The sequence below is a fragment of the Zonotrichia leucophrys genome, chromosome 8 (genome assembly GCF_028769735.1).
Source record: "Zonotrichia leucophrys gambelii isolate GWCS_2022_RI chromosome 8, RI_Zleu_2.0, whole genome shotgun sequence".
Lineage (NCBI taxonomy): Eukaryota > Metazoa > Chordata > Aves > Passeriformes > Passerellidae > Zonotrichia > Zonotrichia leucophrys.
This window is the reverse complement of record NC_088178.1, coordinates 3,907,660-3,932,889: the sequence shown is the minus strand read 5'-3', so window position 1 is coordinate 3,932,889 and position 25,230 is coordinate 3,907,660. Positions and strand designations below refer to the sequence as shown.

Genomic DNA, 25,230 nt, shown 5'->3' with positions numbered 1-25,230 from the left:
ATGTTTAAGGTCCCTTCCAGGCCCTTCCCATTCTATGGAAAGGGGAGCTAAGATCTCCTGTGTGTGAATGGAGTGGTGCACACAGTTATAGTCCAGCTGGCCCAGGTGCTGGTGGCACAGAAGAAGTGACAGCAGCCAAAGTGCAAACTCCCTCCTGGAGTTCTGCAGCCTGTGTTTGTGTGACCCTGTGTCTTCCTGTGTTACTCCTTCTTTTAATGGTGGTCACAGCCACCACAGCTCTGTAAACCTGCCTCTCTATGGCAGTGCAGGCATAAAGGTAGGGAAAAATGAAGGCTTTTTATCCATGAGTTTTAGTCTAATGCCATAGTTTCCTATATTTGGTGATGACCCCAGTTTCTGTGGTTTTTCTTGATTCTTTTGAAGCTTCTTTGTATGGCTGTTACAGCCTGACAGCAAGACCTGTTTCTGGTGTGGAATAAAATATCAGTCAGCTGTGCTCAGGTTTATTTGCAATGAAATATTGCCTTGCATAGGGAGAGTGGGAGGAAATGGTTTAGAGAAGGACTTGAGTTATTAGAAAAGAACAGCATTAATGCTGATGTGTGGGAGAGGTGATCAAAAGCAGGCAAAATGGAAGGCCCATTTAATGGTATTTGTTTACTATGTAATTCCTTTTCTAGTCTGACAGGACTGACACCTGAGGAATTGAAGTGTTCACTGAAGAAACTTAAGGAGATGTGAGAATCATTTCTAAAACAGTGCTGTTCCAGCATGGCTGGACCAAAAGGATGCATCTCATTAAGAAATGTAATTGAAACAACACTGGTTCATACCACAAATAGTTACCTGAAGGTGGTAATCACCTTAGGTAATTAGGGGCTCTTATTTCCCTTACCACAGACAGCTGAAAGCATTTTGCTGGGAGTAAGATGAGTCTTTTGACTAGATCCTGAGGAGTAAATGTGGGAAGTCCAATGTGTCACATTATATTCTGGGGTTAAATACCTTGTTTTTTGTCAGAAGCTGAGGAAATTCAATATAGGCTATAGAGGGTCTGAGGTTTAAGTGTAGCAATAACCCCCAAAAAAGCAAGGAGAAGTGTAAATTCTTGCAGTGCTCTTTCAAAGGGATCTTCCTGCACTGCCACAATGAGAAATAGCTTATTTTGGGAAATGCTGCATGCAGATAGGCCAAGCAGACATGCCTTTGGTGCAGGTGTGACTCCACATACTGATAATGGGATTTGTTTCAGAAGCCTGTAGCTGGCGTCAGATTTGCCATTCTGATTTTCAAGTAATTTGTGGCTACTGTGAAATGAAAGGAAAAAGGGAACTCCTTGCAGAGCTATGAATGTTCAGTAGGAAAATCAGAGGTTGGTTTAGTCTGGCTTCTGAGTCCCTTTCAGAAACACACAACATGTAGAGCTGCCAGTCAGGAGAGAGAGACACAGGGCTGATACTCTGGATTTACATTTTCTTCTAATTTTTCTGAGCTAGGAGTATCCCTTTGCAGCCTTCCTGAGAAAGGGGAGGAGAGGCAAAGCAGTTAAATTTTTCTTGGCAAGTCATTCAAAGTTGAAAGAGGCTCCATGAAATGTGATCTAGAAACAGGAGTGCACAAAGGCCTAAGGCAGCAGTGGGGTGAGATGCTTGTTAAGAGCATGATGATGGAAAAGTCTGTATATGGGGAATCATAAAAGGATCCTGGGTGGGACCACTGGTGCAGGGAGCCTAAGAAAAGACCAGGTGAACAAAGAAGAGGGAGGTTACTTTAAGAAAAAAAAAATTATGTTCAGAGTAAAATTACTGGAAAGGTGATGCTGGAGGAAGTGTTTTTTGACTCAAACCTGGCAATATGGAACAGGAGCAGAAGAGATTCCTGCTCTGAACACAGTCATTACTGATAGAGTGAGTAGGCCAGAATTCCTGTGGGCTGCTGAGGAGAATCATAGAATCCATGTTCAGGAGAGAAGGACACCCACCAGTGAGGGAGGGGTGTAGGGGAAGAAGGAAGAGATGGCAAAATCAGAGTGCCCTTGCAGCCCAGAGGGAGTGATGGATGCCTTGAGAGGCTGCCTGGAACAGAGGCTGTGTTATGGAATAAAATAGGTGTTTATTAAAAAGGCCTTCACAGGATACACCTTGGGCAGCACAAGAGCCTGGCTGAGGCTACACCCAAGATGGGTCATGAGTTTTCACACTTTGATAAGTTTTGGTCCATTTCCACGTTGGGGTTAATTGTCCAATTCCAGCTCCAGGTGATGCAGTCCCATCCTCCCAGTCTGCTCTCCTCAATTCTCTGTTCTTTAAACTTTTTGGGCCTGAAGCTGCAATGGTGTCCTTGGTTCTGAGGCTGGAAAAGCAATTTTTTGTCAAACTAAACTGTGAAGAGAACTTGCTAAGACTTTTTATATGAAGTTCAGAGTTCTATATTAATGCAGAACAGAATCTGGAAAATATGAAAGCTCAAACTTCAGGCATCAGGAGCACTTTCAACCCCACAAGGCTGGCATAACTTGAAAGATGTAAGTCTGAAACCTCTCATTTTATTCTCTGTGCATCTGCTTTGTTACTTCATGGAATGAAATCCAAGAAGCTTGGCTTGTGTCAGTCTGGAAGGGAACAGAAATGTGTGTTTATACTGCTTTGTAAAATCCTTCCGCAGGTATGTGTGTCCAAGTCAGAAAGTGAAAAATATATACAAAATGTAAACAGCTAAATGGAAGAATTCTCCACTGTTTCAGTTACAATGCTAAATTTGGGGTTTTTTTCAGTTAGTCCTGCTAAAAATACAGCAGATTTTTAAGACCAAGGGAACACTACAGAAATAAACATTGTAGTAGAGAAAACTCATTTCTCATAGTGTCCCACTACTATGGATTTATTGTCAAGGCAGTTTGAATGAAGTATATGCAAGAGAAATTTTGTGCTGTGCAAGAGTAGGTTGAAAATCAGAAGCCTTTTGAAGTGCAACTTGATCCAAAAATATCTGTAATTACTCAGACAAAAATAGTCTGGCACTATCACCTTGTGTAGTGAAGAAAAACATTAATTACTTGACACCTTGTCAACTTTATAAAATGAGAATAGGTGAGACTGAAGAATGAAAATTATTAATGAAAGGAAGAGTTCAATGCCTAAAAAGTAAGTAGAAAGAAAATTAATCCCTGTAGGAATGTGGGAGATGACTTAGCAAATAAGGAGTCCTGAGTGACAGGAGGTGTGCCATTATTACACAGCGTGATAATATTTAACAGCATTTTCCAAAACAAGGAAAACAGGCCTAGATTCATGTCCATACAAATCAGGCATTTCTTCTACAAGGAAGAGTTTCCCCTGTCAGGAAGGTGTAGATATTTTCATCTGCTCTGGGAAACCTGTTCCATCAGGTGGGAGGGCACAGTAGGTCTCGGCTTCTCTCCTGCTCAGAGTGACCCCAAGATGTGTCAGAAAGTCTCTTTTCCCAGCCCAGCAGTCAAAGAAGGAGTCAGAACTCTTCATTTCTCAGTCTCAAGGTTGTTTATTGTTCTTTGTCTATAAAATTTTTTTCTGCTGTCCAGCCAAAGTCTGCTCAGCAGGTCAGACAGAGGCACTCTGGCTGCCCTCGGGGCAGTGTTATCTTTTTATATAAAAACTACATGTACAATATTTACAATTACTTCCCAATACCTATCACCTATGTTAGACAGAGAGCTTCTACTCTAAACCAATCTGTAAGTGCCAACATCACAGTAAAAGATGGAGGCCAAGAAGAAGGAGAAAGACAGAACATGCCCAGATTCCTTCATCTTGCTCCTGAACCTCCATGCTAAAAACCCCAAAAAATCCATTTTTCACTCTGTGATAAATTCACTATCATTCTACTTAAACTTTTGTGGCTTGTAATTCTTCATATAAGGTTGGAAATTGTTTTTTCCAAAGGCTAAATCACAGGCACAGGGATCTTGGGCTCTGTGCCAAGGCCTCTGAGCCCCCTGGGCGGGGGCTCGAGTCCCCCAGAGGAATTTCCTGGGTTCTGACAAGTAGGCATGTCTGCAAAATCAGACCCATTTGAAACAGGGAAAGGGAATGAGTGTTCATGAAGAGTGGTTCAGACACACAGCCCTGTGCACAGCACTTCCACTTGGAGGCATGTGACAAATGGCTGCACCTGGCTCTGGGCTGCTTTTCAGCTGGGCTTTGTCAGCAGCTTGGCTGCAGTCCTGCAGAATGTTTGGTTTGTGTTCACTTGGAAATGAAGATGAACAACACTTTTCACTGTGTTAGACTCTTCTTTTTCCCCTCCCTGCACCCAAATCTCATCTTTCTTCTCAGATTCAGAGGTGGTTTTATTCAAGGGCAAAGGATAGCAAAGACCTATATGCACTGTGACAAGATCTGCTGCTCACTGGTGCTGGTGACAGAGGCCAGCAGCAGCAGCACACCTGGGAGGTATTTTCCTTCTTTCCATCTCCTGTGACTGACACCAGTAGTGGCGTGGCAGTGGTGATCCCAGGGGAGCAAACCCTGCTGCGTGGGGCCCATGGGGAAGCTCTTCCCAGATCTCACTGTCCTCCTCAAAGGACTTGTCATGTTGGGGGTCTTTGAGCAAACATGTTTCACCTGTAAATAAGAGTTTGTCAGGGCTGAACCCAGCCATAAGGTAAGATTTGCCTTAATTCCCAAGCAAATTTAATTATTTAACTTCCAAAAGCCCAGAGAAATGTTTGCTGTCATTTTTAAAGTGGATTTCCATGTCAGAATTTTAGCTAGCTTCTAACTTTCTGAAGGAAGGTAAAAGTTAAAATGCATTATTTAACTGGTTTTTACATGATTCCAAACTTCCTGTTAGATCAGAAGAGTCTGCAAATTCTCAAGTTTGTCTTGAACCACTCTTTCCAATCTGGACAAATCTTATCTATTTTTTTCATCTGCTTTTTTTAAAAGTGACTATCTTAGTTTGCCATTAAGAGACATTAAATGGTTGGAAAGCTCTTGCTCCTATTTCTTCTGAAATCCCCTCATCATCAAACTGCTGGAAATCCCCAATACAGACTTTTTATACTTAAAAAGTGTGTTCAGTGGCAGGTGAGCTGGGATGCTGTTCACGGATTTAGAGTCTGAGCTCTGAACCCATCCTCATTAAATTGTGAAATTTGTCATGGAAACATGACCTGTGATGAAAATTGTTAAGATTGCTGAAATGATCAGCATCTGGACTGTCCCTGTGTCACTTTTTATCACAGAGTCAACACTGCTCAGACCCCAGTCCTGAACCAGCAGCCTCAGCATGTCAGCTCAGGGTCAGAGAATTCCCAGGGTGGTGAATCTCAGCAGGGAAAGAAGAGGATAAAGCTGGATGGGGGAAAAAATAAAGAGCTGAAAGACTGAATCACCATTAGAGTCCTGACTCTGCAAGTCTGTGCCATTCCCTTCAATGCTTTGCTGAACTGCTTGCTGGACTGGGGGGGCTACAGGAGTGTTGGAAAGGTTGCAGATATCTGCCTTGGTTTTCACATGATATCTATTTGTGCTCTTCCTTGTGTTTTGGTGTCTCTCCATCCATCAATCCATTGTCTGAGCACAGAACACTTTATAGAACTGTTTAAAATGTGTCCAGTCCCAAGGGATGCAGAGCTGCTGAGCAAGATCATTTTACATGTTCACAAATCTGTATTTTTTTTAGAGCAGGCTGGTCTCATGCTAAGCAATAAATACTGGTCCTGCAGTCTTGGAGTTGGTTCTTTTTGTCAATACAAATGGAGACAATGGTTTTGGAGAAGTTTTACTAAATAAAGCATTTTCAAGTCTGACTTAAGGGGATCTTTTTGAGTTACTTTAGTGGGGAAATCAATGCTGCAGTAGCTGTATTAGTCTAGAGCAAGCAGGTGGGTGTAGTGCAGTGAGTTCACTGTGACAGGAGTGTGGCAGGGCTTTAAGGGCTGCTGAAGCAGGTGTGGGGTATGGCTGGTGATAGCTGATCTGGAAATCTGCCTCTCAGCATCCCACCAAAAGATCCTCAGGAAAATCTGGCTCGCAGCATCTCCCAAAAGAAAACCAGGAAAATCAGGAGAGGCAGAGGATCAGGAGAGTGTTTAGAAGGGAATAAGACTAAATGGAGCCTCCAGATGAGAACAAAAAATTTAATATGTAAATTTGATTGAACAAATGTGGCATAAACTAACAAAATTAGTCTCTGTTTAACTTACCAATCTGCTTTTGCACAAGAGTTTATACAGCTGTAAAAATCCCCAGAGAACACAATAGTCTGATCAGAATAAGCACCAGGGGTTTGGGAAACTTGTTTTGAAAAATGGGCACTGTTTGAAGGAGACAAATAAATCAGGATAGTAATAAACAGCGTTTAAAATGACCTTAAGAGAATGTTAAGTGCTTAAAATCAGGAAATGCCAGAACTGGTTTTGAGAGCCATTGTAGTGTCCAGCCTGTTTCTAAAAAATGCAGTATCTCTGAGATCTTTTGCAACCTTCAATGCAAATGAATGATAGCTTTTTGTTTGCTATTAATACTCATTTCTCAGAGTTGATGGAAGATATGAAAGGAGAAGCAGCACAGGAAATAGGACGGGGGCTTCTATTTCTTTAGGTGCCAGCTGTGTGTTGTGTAGGCTCATGAAAAGAAGCTGCCATGCTACGTGTACTGCAGTTGTACTCAAAAGTACACTGAGGTGTTTTGTGCCTCCTTCTAGCCCCTGGGGGCTGAATCTCCCTCAGCCCTGAGGTTCCTTCCAGCTGTGGAAGGTTCGGGGGAGCCCTGCCCAGCCACAGGTTCCAGGCATGGAAACAAGCACCAGGAGGTGTGGTGGCCACCAAGAGAGGGTGTGGTGGCCAGCACCGAGCGGTGCCATTGCCTGCATGCTGCAGGTGGCTGCAGGTCTCTCTGGGCTGGAGCAACCACAAATTCACAAAATTCACCAATTGGTGAACCAGTGACTCACCAATCCTGAGCTCAGTTACCACCTGAGCATGACAAGAGCTGCTGGACCATAGCCATGAGCGTTCTGCTCGTGGTGAAGGGTCTCTGCAGCCTGGGAGTGCCTGTGCACCACCTATGTGCACCAGGTAGCTGGCACAAGTTTTGTTTTCTCCAGGTTTTGCCTGGAGCAATCTGAGCAGCAGCCTCTGGAAGCAGCCATGGTCTGGCGCTGGGGAAGCAGTTTGGAAAGGCAGGAGTGCTTTAGTAGTTGGTGGTCAGAGGATGCTGGGCTGAGCGTGCCCTTCACTGCTGCTGCACTCTCCTGGGGAGCCTCTGGAATTTTTTGTTAAGGCCACAAATGCCACACTATGTCTGAGAGCCATTTGCAGATGAGGAGAAAATGAAGTCCCCTGTGGTATTTTCGGGGTTCCCAGGATGAAGGAGGAATTCAGAATTTGATTCTATATACTGTACTAAAACTATACTAAAGAATAGAGAAAGGATATAGACAGAAGGTTATAAAAGAATGATAATGAAAACTCGTGACTGCTTCCAGAGTCCTGACACAGCTGGACAGTGATTGGTCATTAAGTCAAAACAATTCACATAAAACCAAACAAACAAGCACCTGTTGGTTAAACAATCTCCAACCACATTCCAAAGCAGCAAAACACAGGAGAAGCAATCAGACAATTACTGTTTTTATTCTTCTCTGAGGCTCTTCAGCTTCCCAGGAGAAGAAATCCTGGGCAGAGAGGATTTTTCAGAAGACATGGCAGTGACAGTCCCCTGTCAAGATGGCACATGAACATGTCCCGGTGCCGAGCTAACAGCTGTCGGTTTTCCCGCAGGTGCCTGCAGAAGGGATCCCGGAGCCGCAGGATGCATCCCGCGGGCGCTGCCTGCGCCGCACGGTCAGCGTGCCCTCGGAGGGCCAGTTCCCCGAGTACCCGGCAGAGGGGGCCGCCCAGCTAGGTAAGAGAACCACGAGAGTGAAATAAAATAAATATATCGGGGAGCTGCGAGCTCTCAGAGGGCAGCGCCTGCCACAGCAGCCTGGCCAGGCGGGTACCATCATGCAGAGGTCGCACAGCCCAGACGTTGTGTGTAAATGTCTCCAGCAAAGCGACTACCAAGCACCAGGATTTATCCAGATACCAGATAGATGGTTATGGGATGCTGGCCCAAAGGGAGCTTTGTAGCTGTGTTTTTAAACTCACTAGGCAGCCCTGGGATTTAGAGGTGAGAGCTGCTGGATGTGGGTCAGTGGGGATGCAGCTCTTGTGGATGGCTCTAAGTGGTTCCTGCTGGTTTAGAGCTGGTAGCTGGTTGTGTTTTACGTCACCTCTGGAATTTCCTTGGCTTCATGTTTTCACAACAAGCACCCAATAACAGGTTTTTCTCTAGCTTACCTGTTCAGGGTGCCATTCCTAAAAGAAGTAGCTATCTGCCTGCTGTTGGCTATAATTATACATGTTGAAGCTTAGGCAAAGCACAAGAAAAGTATTAAAAATGACAGGCAAAGTTGCAGTGGTTCCCCAAGTCCAGGTTTGGCCCAGTTCCCCCTGTTTTCCACCCCACCTGTGGCTGCATAAAGAGCACCATTCCAGCTCTTCCCAGAAAAGAAGGAAGAAGCAGCAACCACACACAAATGAGCTCTTCTTTCTCTTCCCAGCCTGTGCAAGAAGTTTTCCTTCACACAGGGTGGTGAGACTTAGGAGCAGTTCTTCCCTGGTTCAACTGTGAAAAATGTCACTCCTGGGAGAGTGAGCTATGAGGAATAAACATGGATCTGTAAATAGTAAAGCAGCCTTGATAGCTGCTATCCAAGGTGAAGAGCAGATAGGATATTCTTCATTTCACAGCCTCAGCTGGGTTTTTTTTTACTAAGTATTTTATTTTGCAAGTATATTGCACACAAGTAAGGAAAATCCCACCCTTGTAGATGATAAATTAGCACATTGAACTGTATTGCTTATTTATTTGTACTTGTCAATAGCACTGTTTAACTCTTTGCTATTTGAGGAAGGCAGATAAGGTTCTTTTTTTATTTCTTAGATTACAGATTGGAAGTCTGAAAATAATCAAGACAATGTTGGGGATTTAGGAGGAAAAACTGCAAAATACTTTGAGATGAGTGACATGAAAAGAGCCCTGATTGCATTTGTTTGTGGAGTTTCAAATGCACCTCTAAATGATCATTTTGTTTTGCCAGATGAATGAAGGTTCATTCTTGTTGGGAACTAAACCTGGTATTAATCATCTTTACATGGTGTTGTAGGCAAAATACTTACTCCAGGTATATGGCTAGTGAGGGGAATAAAGAATTGCAGCCAGTCTGCACTAGGCAGTGAATATTATTTATAGCTTCATAAGCTAGAAAGACCTTTAAAAATATAAGATTTAAATTCCTTCTTCTTCTATACCATGTGCAAAAATGAGTGGATTTTCTAGACTTCTCTGAGCATCTCAATAGCTGGAAACCCCAGTGTTATGTTTTTCCATGAAACCTTGTAACATTTTTTATTTTCCTTCAAGGCCATAGAGAATGGATGACTCTGCTGTTTGGTATCTGCCTTGCTGTGTATCTTGCTGCAGTTTTAGATGCAAGTGGCATCTTGTAGTGTGTTATTTGATATATGCCTGACAAGAATATATTAAAAGTACCAGATATCTCCATGTGAGAGCTACAGCTGTAGTGAATACAGATGTCACAGAGTGTGTGGGTAAAGGAACTGGGCATGCAATGGGAAGGGAAAAATTGAGCAATGCCCTTTCTGTGAGTGTAAATGAGAGTGGGAGGAAGGTCATATATAATGTCAGATTGCAGGGCCCTAGGTAGTTCCCTTGTTCTCACATCCAGGTTAAAAATGTCTCTTGTCGTGATTACAGAATTCCTGCTAATGAAAAAGTGGGTTGGTAGCAAGCAGTGGGAATAGCTTTATGTCAAGATGCTGAGCCAGAGAACACATTAATGAAGGGAACCATTGCACATCCTTATACAGAGGAAGAAGCAGATGGTGGCAGCCAGGACCTATGACAAGTAGTACAGATAACAACTGCACTAAAATAGCTTTGGAATGGACACCAAAAGCTGAAAGGCACAGCAGAGGCAGCTACAGTATCTGGTAGAGAAATTGCTATGCAGAGCTGATAAGAATATCAAGCTTGTCTCAGGGAAGCATGTGGATAACATGGTAACTGCAGGCCATGCATCTGACAGTGATATCTAAAATTACTCCTTGCAGAAGAGCTCCTTAGGATTGGTTCTAGTGCAGAGGTGAAGGCATTTGCTCTCTTGTGATTTGCTAATTAATAGATTTATTTATTAAAAATCAAAAAGGAGCTGTAAGGTGATGGGGTTCTTTTTCATTGGTAGCAATAAAGTTATAACTTCTATGAGAATCTTTTTGTTAATGGAGCAAGTGGAACTGTGTGTGTTATTCAAGGGCTTTGCATCATCAGCTGTAGCACCCATTCTGCAGATTTCTGTGGCATTCTTTACAGAATTATGCACACATCCGTGTGGCACCATTCCTAGGAAGTGTGTGGGAGACAAACTACCCACGTTACATCTGAGAAATGGAAGCAAGAAATGTGTAGCTCCCCAAAGTTCAGCACTCAGTCAAGTGTGCTTCACCCAAGGGCTGCTGAAGTCATTCTCTGTGTCTTTCATTTTCCCCCTTGCTGCAGGGTTGGCTCAGCTGTTTGGGAGGCAGCTGCTGCACCACTGTGGTTACAGTCCCTTGTACTAAGATAGACACCAATTTCCACATACTTCTGTACAGCAAGCTGTAATTTGTGATGGTTCAGCAGCTGCCAGAGGAGCAGCTGAGCCATCCCTTCTGAGCAGCACAAACCACTGTGGTCACCCTCAAACGAGGGCCGGAGGGGCAGCGCAGGAAAAAAGCACAGGATAGAAAGTGACTTGTTTAAACACTGAAAACTAATAAGATCACTTAAAAAATCTAACTCCAGAGGCACTCAGCATCTGCAGCTAGCTTAGAAGCTTGCCCTCTGCTTGCAGGCTGGGGAGAGGTTGTTGCTAATGCTGAGATTTTTAATTCCTGTCTGGAAGATACATTGTACACTGAGTTGTGTCAGCAAGCCATCCGTTAAATATATGCCCTGAAATTTCCTTGGTGCATAATCCCTATCATTGTAGTAATACCTCTGTGAGTGAACAGGCACACTCTAAATATGTCATTTGCTTGCTAGGATTTCATCTTGGCACCACTTACTCAGAGGAGCCTCCATTCAAGAAAGCTAAAAATGGAGCTGTAATTTCTTCCAAACTCCAGCTTGACAGTCCCTAACCTTCTTTCAAGTGTTATTTGCAATGGGGTAATTCTGTCACAAAGTGTGATGTAGACCCTGGAGAGCAGCACCTAAATGTCACAGGAAGAGGGACTCAAGCTGGGCCATCTCTGTTTTGCCTGATTTCTGCTTCAGATCCTGCTCTTTTTCTAACAGGTGTATTTTTTCCTGTTAGGGAGATTACGTCCTTTTAGATGATCGTTGTTTATAGCAGTGTGTTGGAATTAGCCCATTCATACAGTAAAAGCATGATTCAGATTTCCACCATTCATGCTGTTTGACAGGCTAGTAGCAGTTACCACTTCCTTTCCCAAAATAATTGTCTTCTCTCTTGCTCTGCTTCCTTCTTGCCACCTGCTCACTCTAAATGAGAGTTGTTGAGGAGGCTACGCAGCAAAAGTTTGGATTCTGGCAGCATTGTGGCATTAATAAGAGATCTTTTTTTGCCTGCATATGTGAAAATATCAGGAGGAATTGAAAGTGAGGAAAGGCTTGAGGGTCTGGTTTTGTTGCTGTTGTTTTTTAAAATTTTCAAGTATTAGGAAAGAACATCATCAGCAAGATTTTTTGAGATTTTCTGATGCATGGAAAGGCTAGTAGTGATAAATGAATCTTCTTTTTATATTTGGAGGTGAAATCATCCAAGAAGAAAAAAAGACTGTTTCACTTGTTGAAACAAGTTAACCCTGCTTTTTCTCAGTCTGAATATGCATCTCTTGAAAAAGGGCTGCTGAAAGGAGGTCAGAGATGAAGATGCCCCCTCCAAATTTTGGTTTTGTCCTCATCTATAGTCACTAGCATTGAGAATGAAGCTCAGATCTGTTTTGATGCCAGGCCTAAATTGCATTGCTACCAGGTGAGCAGTTAGCTGGGCTCAGACAGAAATCCTGCCTCTCTACTCTTCTAAAAATCCAGAGGCTTTGGAATTGGAGTGAGCATCAGAAGATGAGTTAAGCAGCATCTGGTTTCACTGCTGCATGCTGTGTTCCTCAGAACAGCTCCTGCAAGTCTCTGCTGAGCTCTCCTGCCTGGGGAGGATTGCTCCAATACCCAGCCCATGCTCTTCCTTCAGGTAAAAACCTGGCAGGAGAGAGCAGAAAAGAGCCAAAAAGATTCCTGGGGTGATTTTAATAACTTCTTTTTCTAAGACAAAGTTGTTTACAACTGAAACTATCAAAGCTGAGCTTTGCTTTCTGTATATTCCAGCTGGAATGAGTATTTGTGATGAAAGAAAAAATAGATTTACTCTGTGCTCACCACATAATTAAGATCCTTGTGCAGTAACATCTAAGATAAATACCTGGAAAGGGTTACTAGTTTTGGAGGTGGGGAGAGGGAGACAGTTTAGTTTGGAACAAAAAGTATTGTTTGTGACCTGCTCAGTGGGAGAATCTGCAATGCACCAGTTTTTACACTCAGTAAAGGTTTTTATGTTCAGCAAAGATTTATTTAGGAGATATTCAGGAATTTGATATGATGGAAGCCCTGTAACTTCTGAGAAAACTGTGTGCCAACAAGAGGGCTGTCCTTCACCCTCCACCACTCAGCTTGGCCTACAAAGAATATCTGTTAGGAAGTAGGGATGAAAAAATGCACTTCACAGCTCCCTGTATCTCATCTGTAGGGATTTATGATGTGTCTTGGTGCAGTCATTTTCCCAGTAGCCCTGTCTGCTTTTTCATCCTGCTGCCATGTGCAAAACCCCCATCTACTGCCAACTGTTGTGCATGGCAGGGATACAAAACAGGGCTTGGGTTCAGCCCTCACACGGAGGGGTGTGTTTGGCAGTATCTCTGGCAGGAGGATGGATTCAGATGTGCTGACTTGACATGTTTGCAGCTCTCTGGGTTTGCCCAAGCTGGGCTTGCACGAGCCTGTTTGTGTGTACCTGTGAGAGACTCCCATCCTCCTCTCTGCAGACCCAGGAGAATCAGATGCCTTGCTGCCAGTTCCCTTTATCATGTCATTTAGCAGGCCTCAGTGGGTGGTTGGGGATCTTCCTTTTCTTTTTGACCTGTGCTTTGTACCACAGAGCTCAATTTCAGTGCTCCCAGCAGCTGCCAGGTGATGCTGGAGTGAGGTGGGACAGGGAGCAGGGGATGTGACACCACCCTGTGTTTCCACAGGCTGCAGGTGCTCCCATGCATTTTCTGCTTCCATTCTCTGCTTCTCTTCAGCCCAGACCTGCCAGAGTTTGCAGAACCCATGTGTGGGAGCCTTTAGCAAGCTGGGATCTGAAGCCTTTGGCTGATGTAATTACACAAACAAGGCTTTGCTGACAACCACAACCTTTGCCTGCTTCACTGTCTGCTGCCTTGGGTCATGATCTCTTAGTGCTGGGACTTGGGTATGAGGAGTAGGGAGTGTAATTATGCCAAGATCAATTGAAATTTGAAAACTTTTAAGTCTTTAGATGGTATTATTTACCTATCATGGTCTATCCCAAAATGCAAATGCATGCAAACCATGAGTTGCCTTTTAAAAAACCTCCTGTGAAATCCAGGACATCTTGGACATCTTTACAGGCTACAGAGGGAAACAACTACTGTGTGAAAAGTGCCCTGCTATCTTTTGCATCCACAAAAGAGGTTAAGAAACTTTGGGAAAAGCCCTGAAGTGATCTGAAATTTGGACAATGTACAGTGCAATTTGCCTGCCTTGCAAGGATGGAGAGTTTAGGCAACTCTGCTTGAAATTAAAGCTGACTCCAGGGAGGCTGGATGTAACAAACAGGATGCCTGGATCTCAGTGACATTCCCCTGGGCAATTGGAGTTATTTGTATACAGAAAATTGCCAAGCTGCTATCTTTCTTCTTCTATAACACAAGTGAAGCCAAAGGATTTTGGTTTGTTCTGAATGCTGCTGAAACTTTATTCCCCCGCACATGGATCATCTCTGCTGAAAGCTGAGTTTCATCATGAAGCAAATTTTATCTGTTTAGATCTTAAATCTTTTTAGGGCAGAGATAAAGGGTAAGAACACATAATCTCAGCTTTCTAATATTGACACATAATCCATTAGGGCTTTTTTTTTCCCCTTGGAAATGTATATTACATCCTTGCCCACTGCTTCCAGAGCATACACAAAAAAATCACTTTAGTGATTTTTTAATTTTATGTTGAGAGTATAAAGAACACCCTGTAAGGAGAGCATGTTGTGCAATGTAGTAATTTCTGAGAACTGGTGGTTCTTGGGCCATCTGGGGCAGATTTGTTGCCTGTGATCTAACCAAACCTTGGTTTGTTATGGAGGACCCTGTGATTTTCCTTTGTTTTCTCAGGAACAGCAATAAAAAAATATTTTTGTAGTTCTTTAGAGAAATCTACCTTAAATCATACATGAACTTACTGGATTGTTCAATTTTGTAGCTTCTCTTTTCTAGTTTCTTATCTTGTGGCAAAAAGTAATTACACTTCACTTAACCATGCATACTTAACTTTTTTTCCATCAGTAACAACTGGCTTAACACTTAATGGACAATTAGCCTTCCTTCCTCCTGCCTGAATTACCTTGTCTTGTCTAGAGTTAGTTTGGACTGTTGAGCCAAAAACATACTGATCTGATTCAAAGTTGGGTATTAGTTTACAGAATTAGCTGTTGATCAGTTTATTGCTTTAACATAAATTGATGCTCAAAAATGCAGGTATTGATGAGCTTGGATTAGGTGCATTTAGTTTGAAATTCAGTGTACAAAGCTGTCTGTGCTGTGCAGGGGTGTGACATTCCTCTCTCCCTGCTCTCCCACCCTCCTTGGGGCTGCTGCTGTCTCTTGCCAGGGGAATGGATTCGGCTCCATGCAGAGAAATCCTGCTCACATCCTTGTTGTGGTGATGGGCTGGCTCTGAGTCTGACCTGGGAGATGTTCCAAATCACCCCCAGCAGCGGGCTGGAGTTCCAGGAGCTTGGGTGTGAAACAGAGCTGCTCTCTGTGCTGGCTTTGATGGAGCCAGTGCTCTCACAGTAGGAGTGGAGCCACAACCCAAGTGTGTACTGGGGATTTTATTAACCTGCCACCCTTTGTCAGTGATCGCTCTTGAAGGGCACAAGGGGAGGGAAGGATTAGGACTGTGATTTTTATCTGCAAAATGGACAAAAAGCGTTTGAGCAGCTCAGCAGAAAGAGATCATTTACTTAAAGGAGAAATAATAAAGGCACAGAGGAAAATTGGACTCCTCCAAGAGGAAATTGGGCTGTTGAACTCCACTGCAGTTCATCAGGAACTCTTCCAGCAGGCACCTCTGTGCTGCAAGCTCATCCTGGAGTCCCAAAAGCAGCCTTGGAGCAGGACAGGACTGCACATTCTAGCAGTGATTAGTGCCCATTAAGGTACAAGTGGTGTCCAGTAAAGTGCTTTTGGCTACAGACTAATAATTCTTTATTTTTGAGGCTGCTTGATGTCATGCTTCATCCAGTGAAGGATTTTTCTGCTTTATTTTTTTTGTCTCAGTTGAAACTGCAGATATTTCCTTGACCTTTCAGTGAGGTGGATGCAGTTTAGGTGAGGATCTGGCCACTGCAAACTTTAGTCATTTCACTTGTTCCTCCTCACCAATGGTCTTTTCCCTCTGTTCTGTGCCATGGACAAGCTAAAGCAGCAGCATAAAAGTCCTGATACTTGAACATAAGTCATGTCATATTATCAGGGGTTTCTAATAATTTGTATTCAATGTCACAGTCTTCTGGAAGCAACTTTTATCCCTAGACTTTGCAAATTGCATTTTGAATTTCTGAATCTGGGTAGATTTCTAGATTAATTCCAAGTACTTGTAATAATCTGTCTTTCCCACCCCTAATTGATTTATTTATTAATTGCCCCATTCACTCTTTCTACCTAAGTCTTCAGCAGATGTCTTTGCTTGAGTCAGATTCTTCAGGATTTCAGAAATCTTTTTTTGAGGCCCATACAGCAAGTTGTAGGACTGACAAAAATAGCTACCAGAACTGAACCTTCCTGCATCACTAAAAATGGCTTCTTTGGGAGAAATAGGCAGATTATAGCTGTATTTCAGAGATGAATCTGAAGTTTTAACCCTTCTGTTAGAACCTGATTTTAAAACAGAGGATTCCTAATAGACAGAAAAAGAAAAAAGGAAAACATGGGAACAAATCCAAATGACGAATAAATAAATAAAAATAATAAGCAATTAAAAAATAAATATCATAATAATGATGATAATAATAATGGTGATAATAATGGTGGTAATGATAATTAATATTATGATTATTATGATTATGATAATAATAACAACAAAAAGCCATTATTTGCCCAAAAAAAGCACAAGAACCCTTTGTAGAGATGCACAGGCTAACTTTCATGTCCCAATCCTTAATTTTTCCATCTTTTCCCTCGTGCCCTGTGGTGCACATGCATTGTGTGCTGTTGCTCCACCCTCTGGAGTGATGCTTTTCTGTGGTGCTGGTGCCCAGCTCTGGAATGGAGGTGCTGTGCAATTCCTGAGCATTCCTGTCTCTGTGCCTGGGAGAGAGGAGATCATGGGCCCTTAGGAGCTGTTGCTGCTCTTCTACAAAGTCTGGCTCACCTGGTCCTAAGTTTTCCCTGCTGCTTCCAGTAATTTGGCATTGTGAATGGTTTTAGAGGGCAGTGAAGCGGTAACAATTTTTATTATTTATTTTGGAGTCAGTATTGTTTAATCACACATTCAGTAAGTTTTTTTTCCAAGGGTTAGGCTTGTTTTTTGTCACAGATTTTCCACCTGAGCCTTGGCAGGAGGCAGGGTGACCAAAGCTGTTTTTTCCAGGTGTGGGAAATTGTCTCAGGTAAAAATGTGCAGGAGCTGTTTTAAGTAACCCTGCAAGAAAAACAGATAGTGGAGAAAAAGGGGTGAATCAGAGGTATTGCAGTCAAATGGCAAAATTAGATAAAGTTAGGAAAAATTTGAAGAAAATTAAAAATAAACAGAACACTTGCTCTTGACAACAGCAAAAGGCAGCCCCTCAGTTCTTGATGAGTAATTTTTGTTTAGCAACAGGCTGAGCAACTTCACATTCTTGTGTGTGTGTGTGCTCTGGTGCCCCTGGCTGGCAGGTGGGACGTGCTGGAGGGCACTTTAAAAATGGGCTTTTAAACATGACACTCTCTGTTGTTGGGATGTCACAACGTGGTGGCAGCAGCAACCAAACTGCGTAGGGTTTGGCTTCTGTGCCTTCAAGAGCTACAAATAAATAAAAATGCTGTGCCTGGAAGTTCAGCTCTCGGCACTGCTGAAATAAAATAAAAAAGAACAGAGCTCAGGAAAAGGCAATTGGTATCAGACTTCACCGTTTCACTCCCAAAGTCAGATCTTTGAATTTAAGGACAAAAATAAAAGGCATTGCAGAAAACAAAGAGGAGGCAGGGAAGTTTATTGTTTGCTTAAGTGGCTCTTGGGGCTTTTTTGATGCTGTGTATTTCCTAAGCTGTAGAAGCATTTGAAGTGGGGAAACATCTTCAAGGAAGTGCAGTTTCCAAGCAGATTCCGATACATTTCCTGGTCCAGCTCTTGAGATGTTTTCATGCAAACCGGCTTCTTGCACTCTGGGCATCGTCTGCAGTGAGCTACCACCCTCTTCAGTTTCCCTGTCGCCGATTTTAGCCTCGGAGCCAGCTGCTCGCGATCCCTGAGTTTTCTCAGGCAGCTTTTCCCAGGAGCGTCTCCTGCTGCCCACACCCCTCCCACCCCACCCCGCGTTCCTGCGCTGCCTCCCGGCTCCGTGGGACGGGAGAATGGATCGTGTGCCCGTCCCGGCTGGCTCCTGCCGCCGCTTTCGGGGAGCATCCGCGGGGCTGGCAGGGCAGGCGGCTCTCGGGGGGCGGCTCTCGGCCCGCCCGGGCCGGGCAGCTCCATAGGGAGCCTGGGCTGGGCTGGACCCGGCTCCGGCTGCGCGGGGAGCAGAGCGCGGAGCCTCCGCTGCCCCTGCCCGGCATCCTGGCAGGACCATGGTGGAGCTGAGGGGATCCCCAGAGAATGCAGGGCACAGGTGAGACACATCCCTCCGGACACGGCCGGGTTCCTGCGGCGATATCCCTGCCTGCGATGTCCCTGCTGAGACATTCCTGCCGTGATTCCTGCCCCGATATTCCCGCCGCGCTATCCCTGCCCCAATATCCCTGCCCCGATATCCCTGCCGCGATTCCTACCGTGATTCCTGCCCTGATCCCAGCGGGGCGGGGTTGGCTGGGAGGCACAGAGGTGTTCTGCTGGAGGTTTAAATGACTTGGCTCAAAGCGACTCGAAACTTGCCGGGGTTTTGTCCCTGTTACATGTCTGTGCATTTTCTATTCATTTATGCATTTTCCTTTTATTCGTTTTTTCAGCTTGGTGCAAAGGTCTTTAAAGGGATACATTCCTTTAAAGAGATGTTTATGTTGGTACTTTTCTGCTCACTGGTACGGAAATTAAGTGTTAGTATTAGAACAACGTGTAGATGGAAAGATGAAGAACAGGTTTTTGTAAACTGCTTAAAATCTATTTTATTGCCACTAAAATCACAAGGTTTCTTTTTCTCCCTCTCACTGAAAGCCCTTACCTAAGCCCTTACTTTACCTAAGGTAGTACATTTTTAAATGACATTGGATTTCTAGATAAGGCCATCATTTAAGGGCACCCTGTAGGAATATTTGTCAGAGTTTCCTTGTGGCAGGCATTATGAGATGTTTCTAGCATAGGAAGGATGTTGCCAACCTTGCTTCCTGTCCCCCAGAAAGTGATGATAAATCAAAGCAGTTCAGGGAATCCTACAGTTTCCACATAAAAACCAAGAAGATTCGGTTTCCTTTCAATATAAAGGACACTGCCTTAGCAATGGCACTTGCTTTTCCAGCAGCTTTTGTCCTAAAATATATTAAGTGATAGCAAGCTAGAAAACATTGAAGTTTTCTGCCTTTTGATATGGTTGAGCAGTTTCCAGTAGGTACAAAACCAATAAATGCTGTCTAAGGAACCAGGGAATGGAATCTCCTGAGTCAAATGTTTTCTACCTTGGAAACCTCCTTTAATAGGTGCTGATTACGACCTCCTCCTTAGTCATTTTCCTCCTCATCCATAGACAGGGTGAATACTAATTTACTAACTTGGAGAGACTGTTTTTGTTAGCCTGAACCAATGGGCTTGTTCTGCAGCTGCTTTTGAATTACATGATCAGAAAATGAAAACCTTCTGCCTCAGCTTTTTTTCAGACAAACATGCAATTCTTTGAGAAAGCAAACTTTTGGCAAACTGCTCAGAAAAGTTCAAGGCACCACAATGCCTATTCCTTCCAAATTTCATTTAAGTGTTTTTTTGGGGTAGTTACCACGAGATTGCCTTTAGAATTTCTTGTCTCGTTTTTGGGGCTCTTTCATATGATTAACATGTTAATAGGGTAGAGAATTAAGAGTACAATACAGGGGAGCTGTGGAAGGCAGATGTGAGCAGCAACTTACATTCCTGCAAATTCTTCATGTTGTTGCCCAGCTTTATCTGATACTCTGTGGGTACTCTTTCTCTCTTTAAAATCTCCAGGGAGGGAAAAAAAGTGTAATTGCAATGAATACTTGAGGTGACTTGTGTCAGAAAGATCTGTCATGGCTCTTTAAAGCTCATGGGAACAAATCAGCTTCATTTGTGCATGAGCAGGAGGAAGGGACATTCTGCTGCACTGAGCCTTGTATTGCCATTTTCTGATATCTGGGAGTCAGTGTAACGTGTAATATTGGAAGTCAAAGAATTTGGGGCTGCAGCAAATTACAGGGTGTGGATGGCATTTGTAAATGGCTCATTGGCATCAAGAGACAGATTCATTCTCCAGCCTCTAGAGGTATGTACCTTGTCCAATTCTCCACAAAGGGAGAGCTTCCTTTTATCTAGATTTCTTGGCTAATTGGCATCAGACAGCACAAATGTTTTTTAGGAGGGCTAATAATGGTGGGATTTGAAACTGGGCCAGTGGCAGAAGGGAGACCTAATGATCCCCTTCCATTTAATTTTCTTTAGCTATGGGTGACTGCTTCTGGTAAGGGAGAGGGAAATCTGCACAGGAAGTCAGCAAGCAAATAATGCAACTACAGGCAGAACTCATGGTTTCAGCACTATCACCTCCACATGTAAAATTGTCTACAGGCTGGGAGTGTGGATTTAATGGGAAATGATGGTGAAACTGTTGTGGTACACACGACTGTAAAAATTGGGTTACAGAGGAATGGCTGCTTCTCTGAGCAGGTGGTGGCAGCTACAAATGGCTGTGGTGAGTTTGTGTGGAACCATAGAACCATTAAGGTTGGAAATGATCTCCAGGATCATCAGCTCCAACCGTTACCCTGGCACCTCCGAGGCCACCACTAAACAGTATCCCTAAAGGCCACATGCACACATTTTTTAACACTTCCAGGTGACTCCACCACTTCCCTGGGCAGCCTGTTCCGGTGCTGGACCACTGTTTCAGTGAAGAAATTGCTCCTGATGCATTCTTGCCTAGCAGAACAGTGCTGATCCTTGGGCTGTGGGTGTGATATTGCATTTTTCTTCTCCTGCACCTGCACTGTGCTGAGCAGAGACTTTAGGAGGGCAATGTTGTGATGTGAACACCTGCTAGAGGAGTGAAACAGCTCTGCCAAAATGTTTCCTTAGAGACGAGTCTCTGGGCAACCTTCAAAAGTAGCACCAACCCACAAGCATCAAAAAATCAATGTCTGGTTTAAAAAGATGGGATTAAAACTATTTTTTCCTATTTGTTTATCCATTTTTCTAATTGTTTTGGAGTAGACTTCAGTCAGATTTCCAAGCTCAGTCTCACTGAAACTGTTACAGACAGGTCCTTTAGAATAGATGTTGTAATTGTCTCCACATCTGTTTGGTTCCAGGGGTAATGGCTACAGAAAAATGCCAACTATACAAAAGAAAGCATAATTCTAATGCCAGCTTTCACAGCATTCATGCCCTTAAAGCCTGGCCCAGTATGTCCCAAAGTCACTCCAAAATGTCAGCAGTGTTTTCTCCATACTGAGTGTCCAGGAGGAAGCTCATAGATATTGCATCAGCCAGAAATTAAGGTCATGTCCACAAGATGGAGGACTTGGTATGTCCTTGTAAAAATTCCTTCAACTCCGCAGTCTCTTCCCTTGCTGTGCTTCATTGCTTCACCACCAAATCTGGTCCCTAATTTGGGAACAGATTAAAAACCCCCTCCATATGCTGCCTTTCTTGCACCAATCCCCAGTGTTTGGCAGGGCCTTGGGCTTTGGCAGTTGCTGTATTTTGGTGCTCAGGCAGAGATTAACACAGGTGGAACTGAGTGGTGAGAGGGAGGGAGCCCATGATTCATGGGCAAGGGTAGGGAATCATGCTGCTGGTCACAGTCACTCAGTCTCTGGAGTGCTCCTGCTTTTCTGCTGCCTGGGAAGTGCCAGCCGGGTGCTTTGGGGCCACTGCACACTGAGAGCTTTTTGGTGGTGGTTTTCTGTCTCCTTAAGTGGTGTTAAAAATGCAGGTAACTTCTTTTTTAGTCTGTGCCAGTCATGGAGAGTTCAGCTCCCACCTGATGGTGTTGGCAAAGCTGTGGTTTCTTGATGCATAAAGGGAGCAAGCAGTGACCTGTGGGTGGAGTAAAGCTCCCCGCTGGCACGGCACCCTCAACCCTGCTCTGCAGGAATCGCTGGTATTTGGGTTGTGCTGAAAGCAACAAGTTGGACTCGTTGTGGGAGTGCTATGAGAGGCTGTTACCTGGAGCCAAACCTTGGAGGAAGAGGGTAAATAATGCTTCAGTTGATTGGGCAGTTCCTGTGTGATCTGGCCAGAAGCTTAAGTGTCATGGTCAGTAGATCATCACATTGGTCATGGTGAATGGAAGCCATCTGTGTGGGTGTCAGGCATTCTGATGGAACCAGAATGGTGCAGACTGAATGATAGGATATTTATTTCTCTCTCATATTTAGTTCTCTGTCATGTGAACTGTTTTTCTCAAAACTCTAGTTCTGTTATTCTATGAAGTCATAGAAGGACTCCAAACCAACCACCACCCAAACTCCAGCCCTCACTAACTTGTTCTTTCATTTGTTTGCTTATTGGAGATGTCATCCAAATGAGTCTAAATAAGAAAAATCTATCCTGGGTGTTTCCCAGCTCTGGTTGAGCCTCTATGCCCAAGGAAAAACAGTAGGTCAGGAAATAATAGTAGAGACCAACATGAATGGTGGAAGCATGCCAACAAAACTGCCTTAATCAATTATTTTCACAAAATACAGCACTTGTGAACACATGAATTGTGAAAACTATGTGGCCTGCAAGGTGAGGACGAAAAACTCCTGGGAAAAATGTTATTTTGTGAATGCCAGCATCAGAAATGAAGCACCCTTTACATTCTATTCCTTAAATATATATAGCTGGGTGTATTCACACTTTAATACAAAATGCCTGTTGACATGAGGCATATGGTTCACAGTCTGGAAAGGCACTCCAGAGTGGATGGCTCTGTAAATAACATCTTGGCCCTAATTTGGAATTAAATTAGCTTAATATTTTTGGAGTGGTCATTAATAGGTACTTAGAAACTTGCAGTCCTGCTAGAAGTGTAACTTAGCTGAATCCCTTGGCTATTCTGAGGATACCAGGGAAGTTGGCTTGAGTACAAAAATGTAATTAAGTTGGTGTGGAAGTGGGAAAAAATACCCCATGGTTGTTCATCAGTGAAGTTCTGGAAATCCAACAGTTGTGCCCAGCTGAATTACCTGTATTGTTATATACTACAGAAGGTCAAGGTTTGTTGTTTTTCTCACCTTCCTTTTGAGCCTTTCTGTCCCTATTTATCTTTCCAGGCTGTCAGCAGGCACAGCTTTCACTGCCCCTGGATTCCTCTGTGTTCCTGAAATTGTTGTTTAGGAAATTCTTTTTTCCTGCCCCCCATCCTGAGTAAGCACTGGTAAAGGTCTCTGATCTCAGCTGGGCTGGGAAGGCTGGTGGTGCTCACTCTGGAAGGGAGGAGGACAATTACCCAGCTAAGTGACAATATTACAGCAGTGTGCAGAGGTTGTCATCTGCAGCTGGCTAAGAGCTGTTGAGAGTAAGTGTAGAGATCAGTGACTGTGCTAAAATCACTTCATTAGGCAATCTGAAAGGATAAAACACTGGGCTATAATGTGTATGTGTGGGCTGGCACTTCATCAGCAGGGTTTCACTTTCCACAATAAATGAACTGGCTTCAAGAGAGACTTGAGTGTCCATCCATTTATTTTTTTTTCTGATTAAAAAGGGCTTTCTGTGTACTTTGCCATGCTCCAATGGGGCTGTCTCCATCTTCTCATGTCTGACATAATTTTGCTATTGATTTACACTGCAACAGAGTTATTCTGCTCATAGCTTGCTCACAGGATCCTGTCACAGCACTCACTGCACACTGCTTTTGCTCAGGTAGCTTAAGCCAAAAAAGTTACCCATGTTCCAAAATAACTGTGAATACTCCCATCATGATTTCCTAATACAGATTGAGTTACTCAGCCTTGTCCACTGGGATCCTGTTGAACTAGATCACAGCTTGGTTAGGAGGCTGTTATATTGTAATGCTGCTCCTCAAAGCAAAATTACTTTCATTATAGATAGGCACTTAAAATGATTTAATGAAGGAAATGGAGCCTTGTGCATGTAGAATTGACATTTTTAGGTGTCTGGGAAACTTATTTTCAAGGCAGCTGCTTGTTCCATGCTGTGGCATTGAGAATAGGACTGGAAAGTTAGTACTGCTTTGCATTTTTCTGGGGCAAAGTGCTCAGATAACTCCTGTTATTTCCTGATGGGCAGGAATGAAGGTGAGTAGTTTTGCCTGACACATGACATTGTTCCAGGGGTTGGAGAAACAAACACTCATTGTTTCTATTCCCTCCTAAATTATCTGTAAGACATTTTATTAAGAATGACTTGGGTGTACAATATCTAACATATATTGCTGTGAGGACATCATCTCCTGCCTAAAGCAATATCTATCAATCAGTCTGTCAGCACCTAGTGCATGTAAGACCCATTTTTCCTCCCCTTGAAAATGCCTCATGCAGAGAACATTAATACATTATGATTTATAATCCTACACTGACTGTGTGCTTACAAAGCGTCTGCATCACAAGGTATCTTTGCTCTATTATTTGCATATATTATGAATTCTCACTTACTAAAAATTCCTGTAGAAAACTCTGAGACTTCTGCTTCTGGGTAGTTTCACTGATCAAGACAGCTAATTTGCTAATTTTTGAATTCACAGGATGGCAAAGCTGCTTAGCTTCACAGGTTCCAGACTCATAACTTCAGGAGAGTGACATTTGTGACAGCTGCAGAGTTCAGTCAGGGGCTGTAAGGCAGGAATTACCAGGGAGGGATGTAGACAAGTTTTAAATTATTGGTTTTTGTAAGATGCTCCAAAGCAGAAGGGCTTGCTTTAATTTCCAGACTTGAGAATTCATCTGCTTTTAGAACTCAGGGGTGAGGGAGATAAACCCAAACACTTTGAACAGGTTTTCTCATGTTCTCACCTGCTATTCTGTGCAGATACTGGTGCTAATTTTGGAAAGCAGTCTCTCAAGATGGATATTAACTGCTTCTTGTCCCTGCTTTTTGATTGGGGTTTTTTTTTTTTTTAATTACTGCTTTGCTGACCCTTCCCATCTCTCTATATTTTCATATTTTCCATACTTCTGGTCAATAGAGCTGTTTGCATCTGGATTTGCATTGGTTCAACAAACTCCCAGTGTAGGTAGGTCCCACAGCATGAAAATAAGTTAGTCATATTTTGAATAGTCTTCTCATGCTGATTTGCATTTTATCTTGCAATCTGGCTGTCCTGGAAAATTTGGACAAGACTTTTTTTATGGTTTTTGGAAAGCTCTAGAGCACAAGACCTCCTTTAAGACAGATTTAAGAAGGTATTCCCAATAAAAGTTCTGCTGTGAGCAGCACCTCCTGCAGCTGTGGAGCTGTCTCTGGCTTTCTTGCACAGCAAAGATTTTAAAATCAAAATCAATGCTCAGAGGAGTCTGAAGATATGTTTGAAGGAATTGTTTGAAACTAAGTGTTCAAAGGA

At 43.3% G+C, this 25,230-nt stretch overlaps 1 protein-coding gene across 12 annotated transcripts in view; it reads left to right on the top strand.

The window, feature by feature from the left end:
• RASAL2 (RAS protein activator like 2) overlaps positions 1 to 25,230 on the top strand; it is a 163,744-nt gene that overhangs the window by 81,868 nt on the left and 56,646 nt on the right. For 11 of the 12 annotated variants that reach the window (XM_064719242.1, XM_064719239.1, XM_064719247.1 and 8 more), the window contains exon 3: positions 7,727 to 7,850. In XM_064719242.1, coding sequence (XP_064575312.1) covers positions 7,727 to 7,850 — 124 coding nt within the window. Of the gene's footprint in view, positions 1 to 7,726; positions 7,851 to 17,980; positions 18,172 to 25,230 lie in introns of those variants that run through there. The other variant, XM_064719251.1, reaches the window with a different exon arrangement.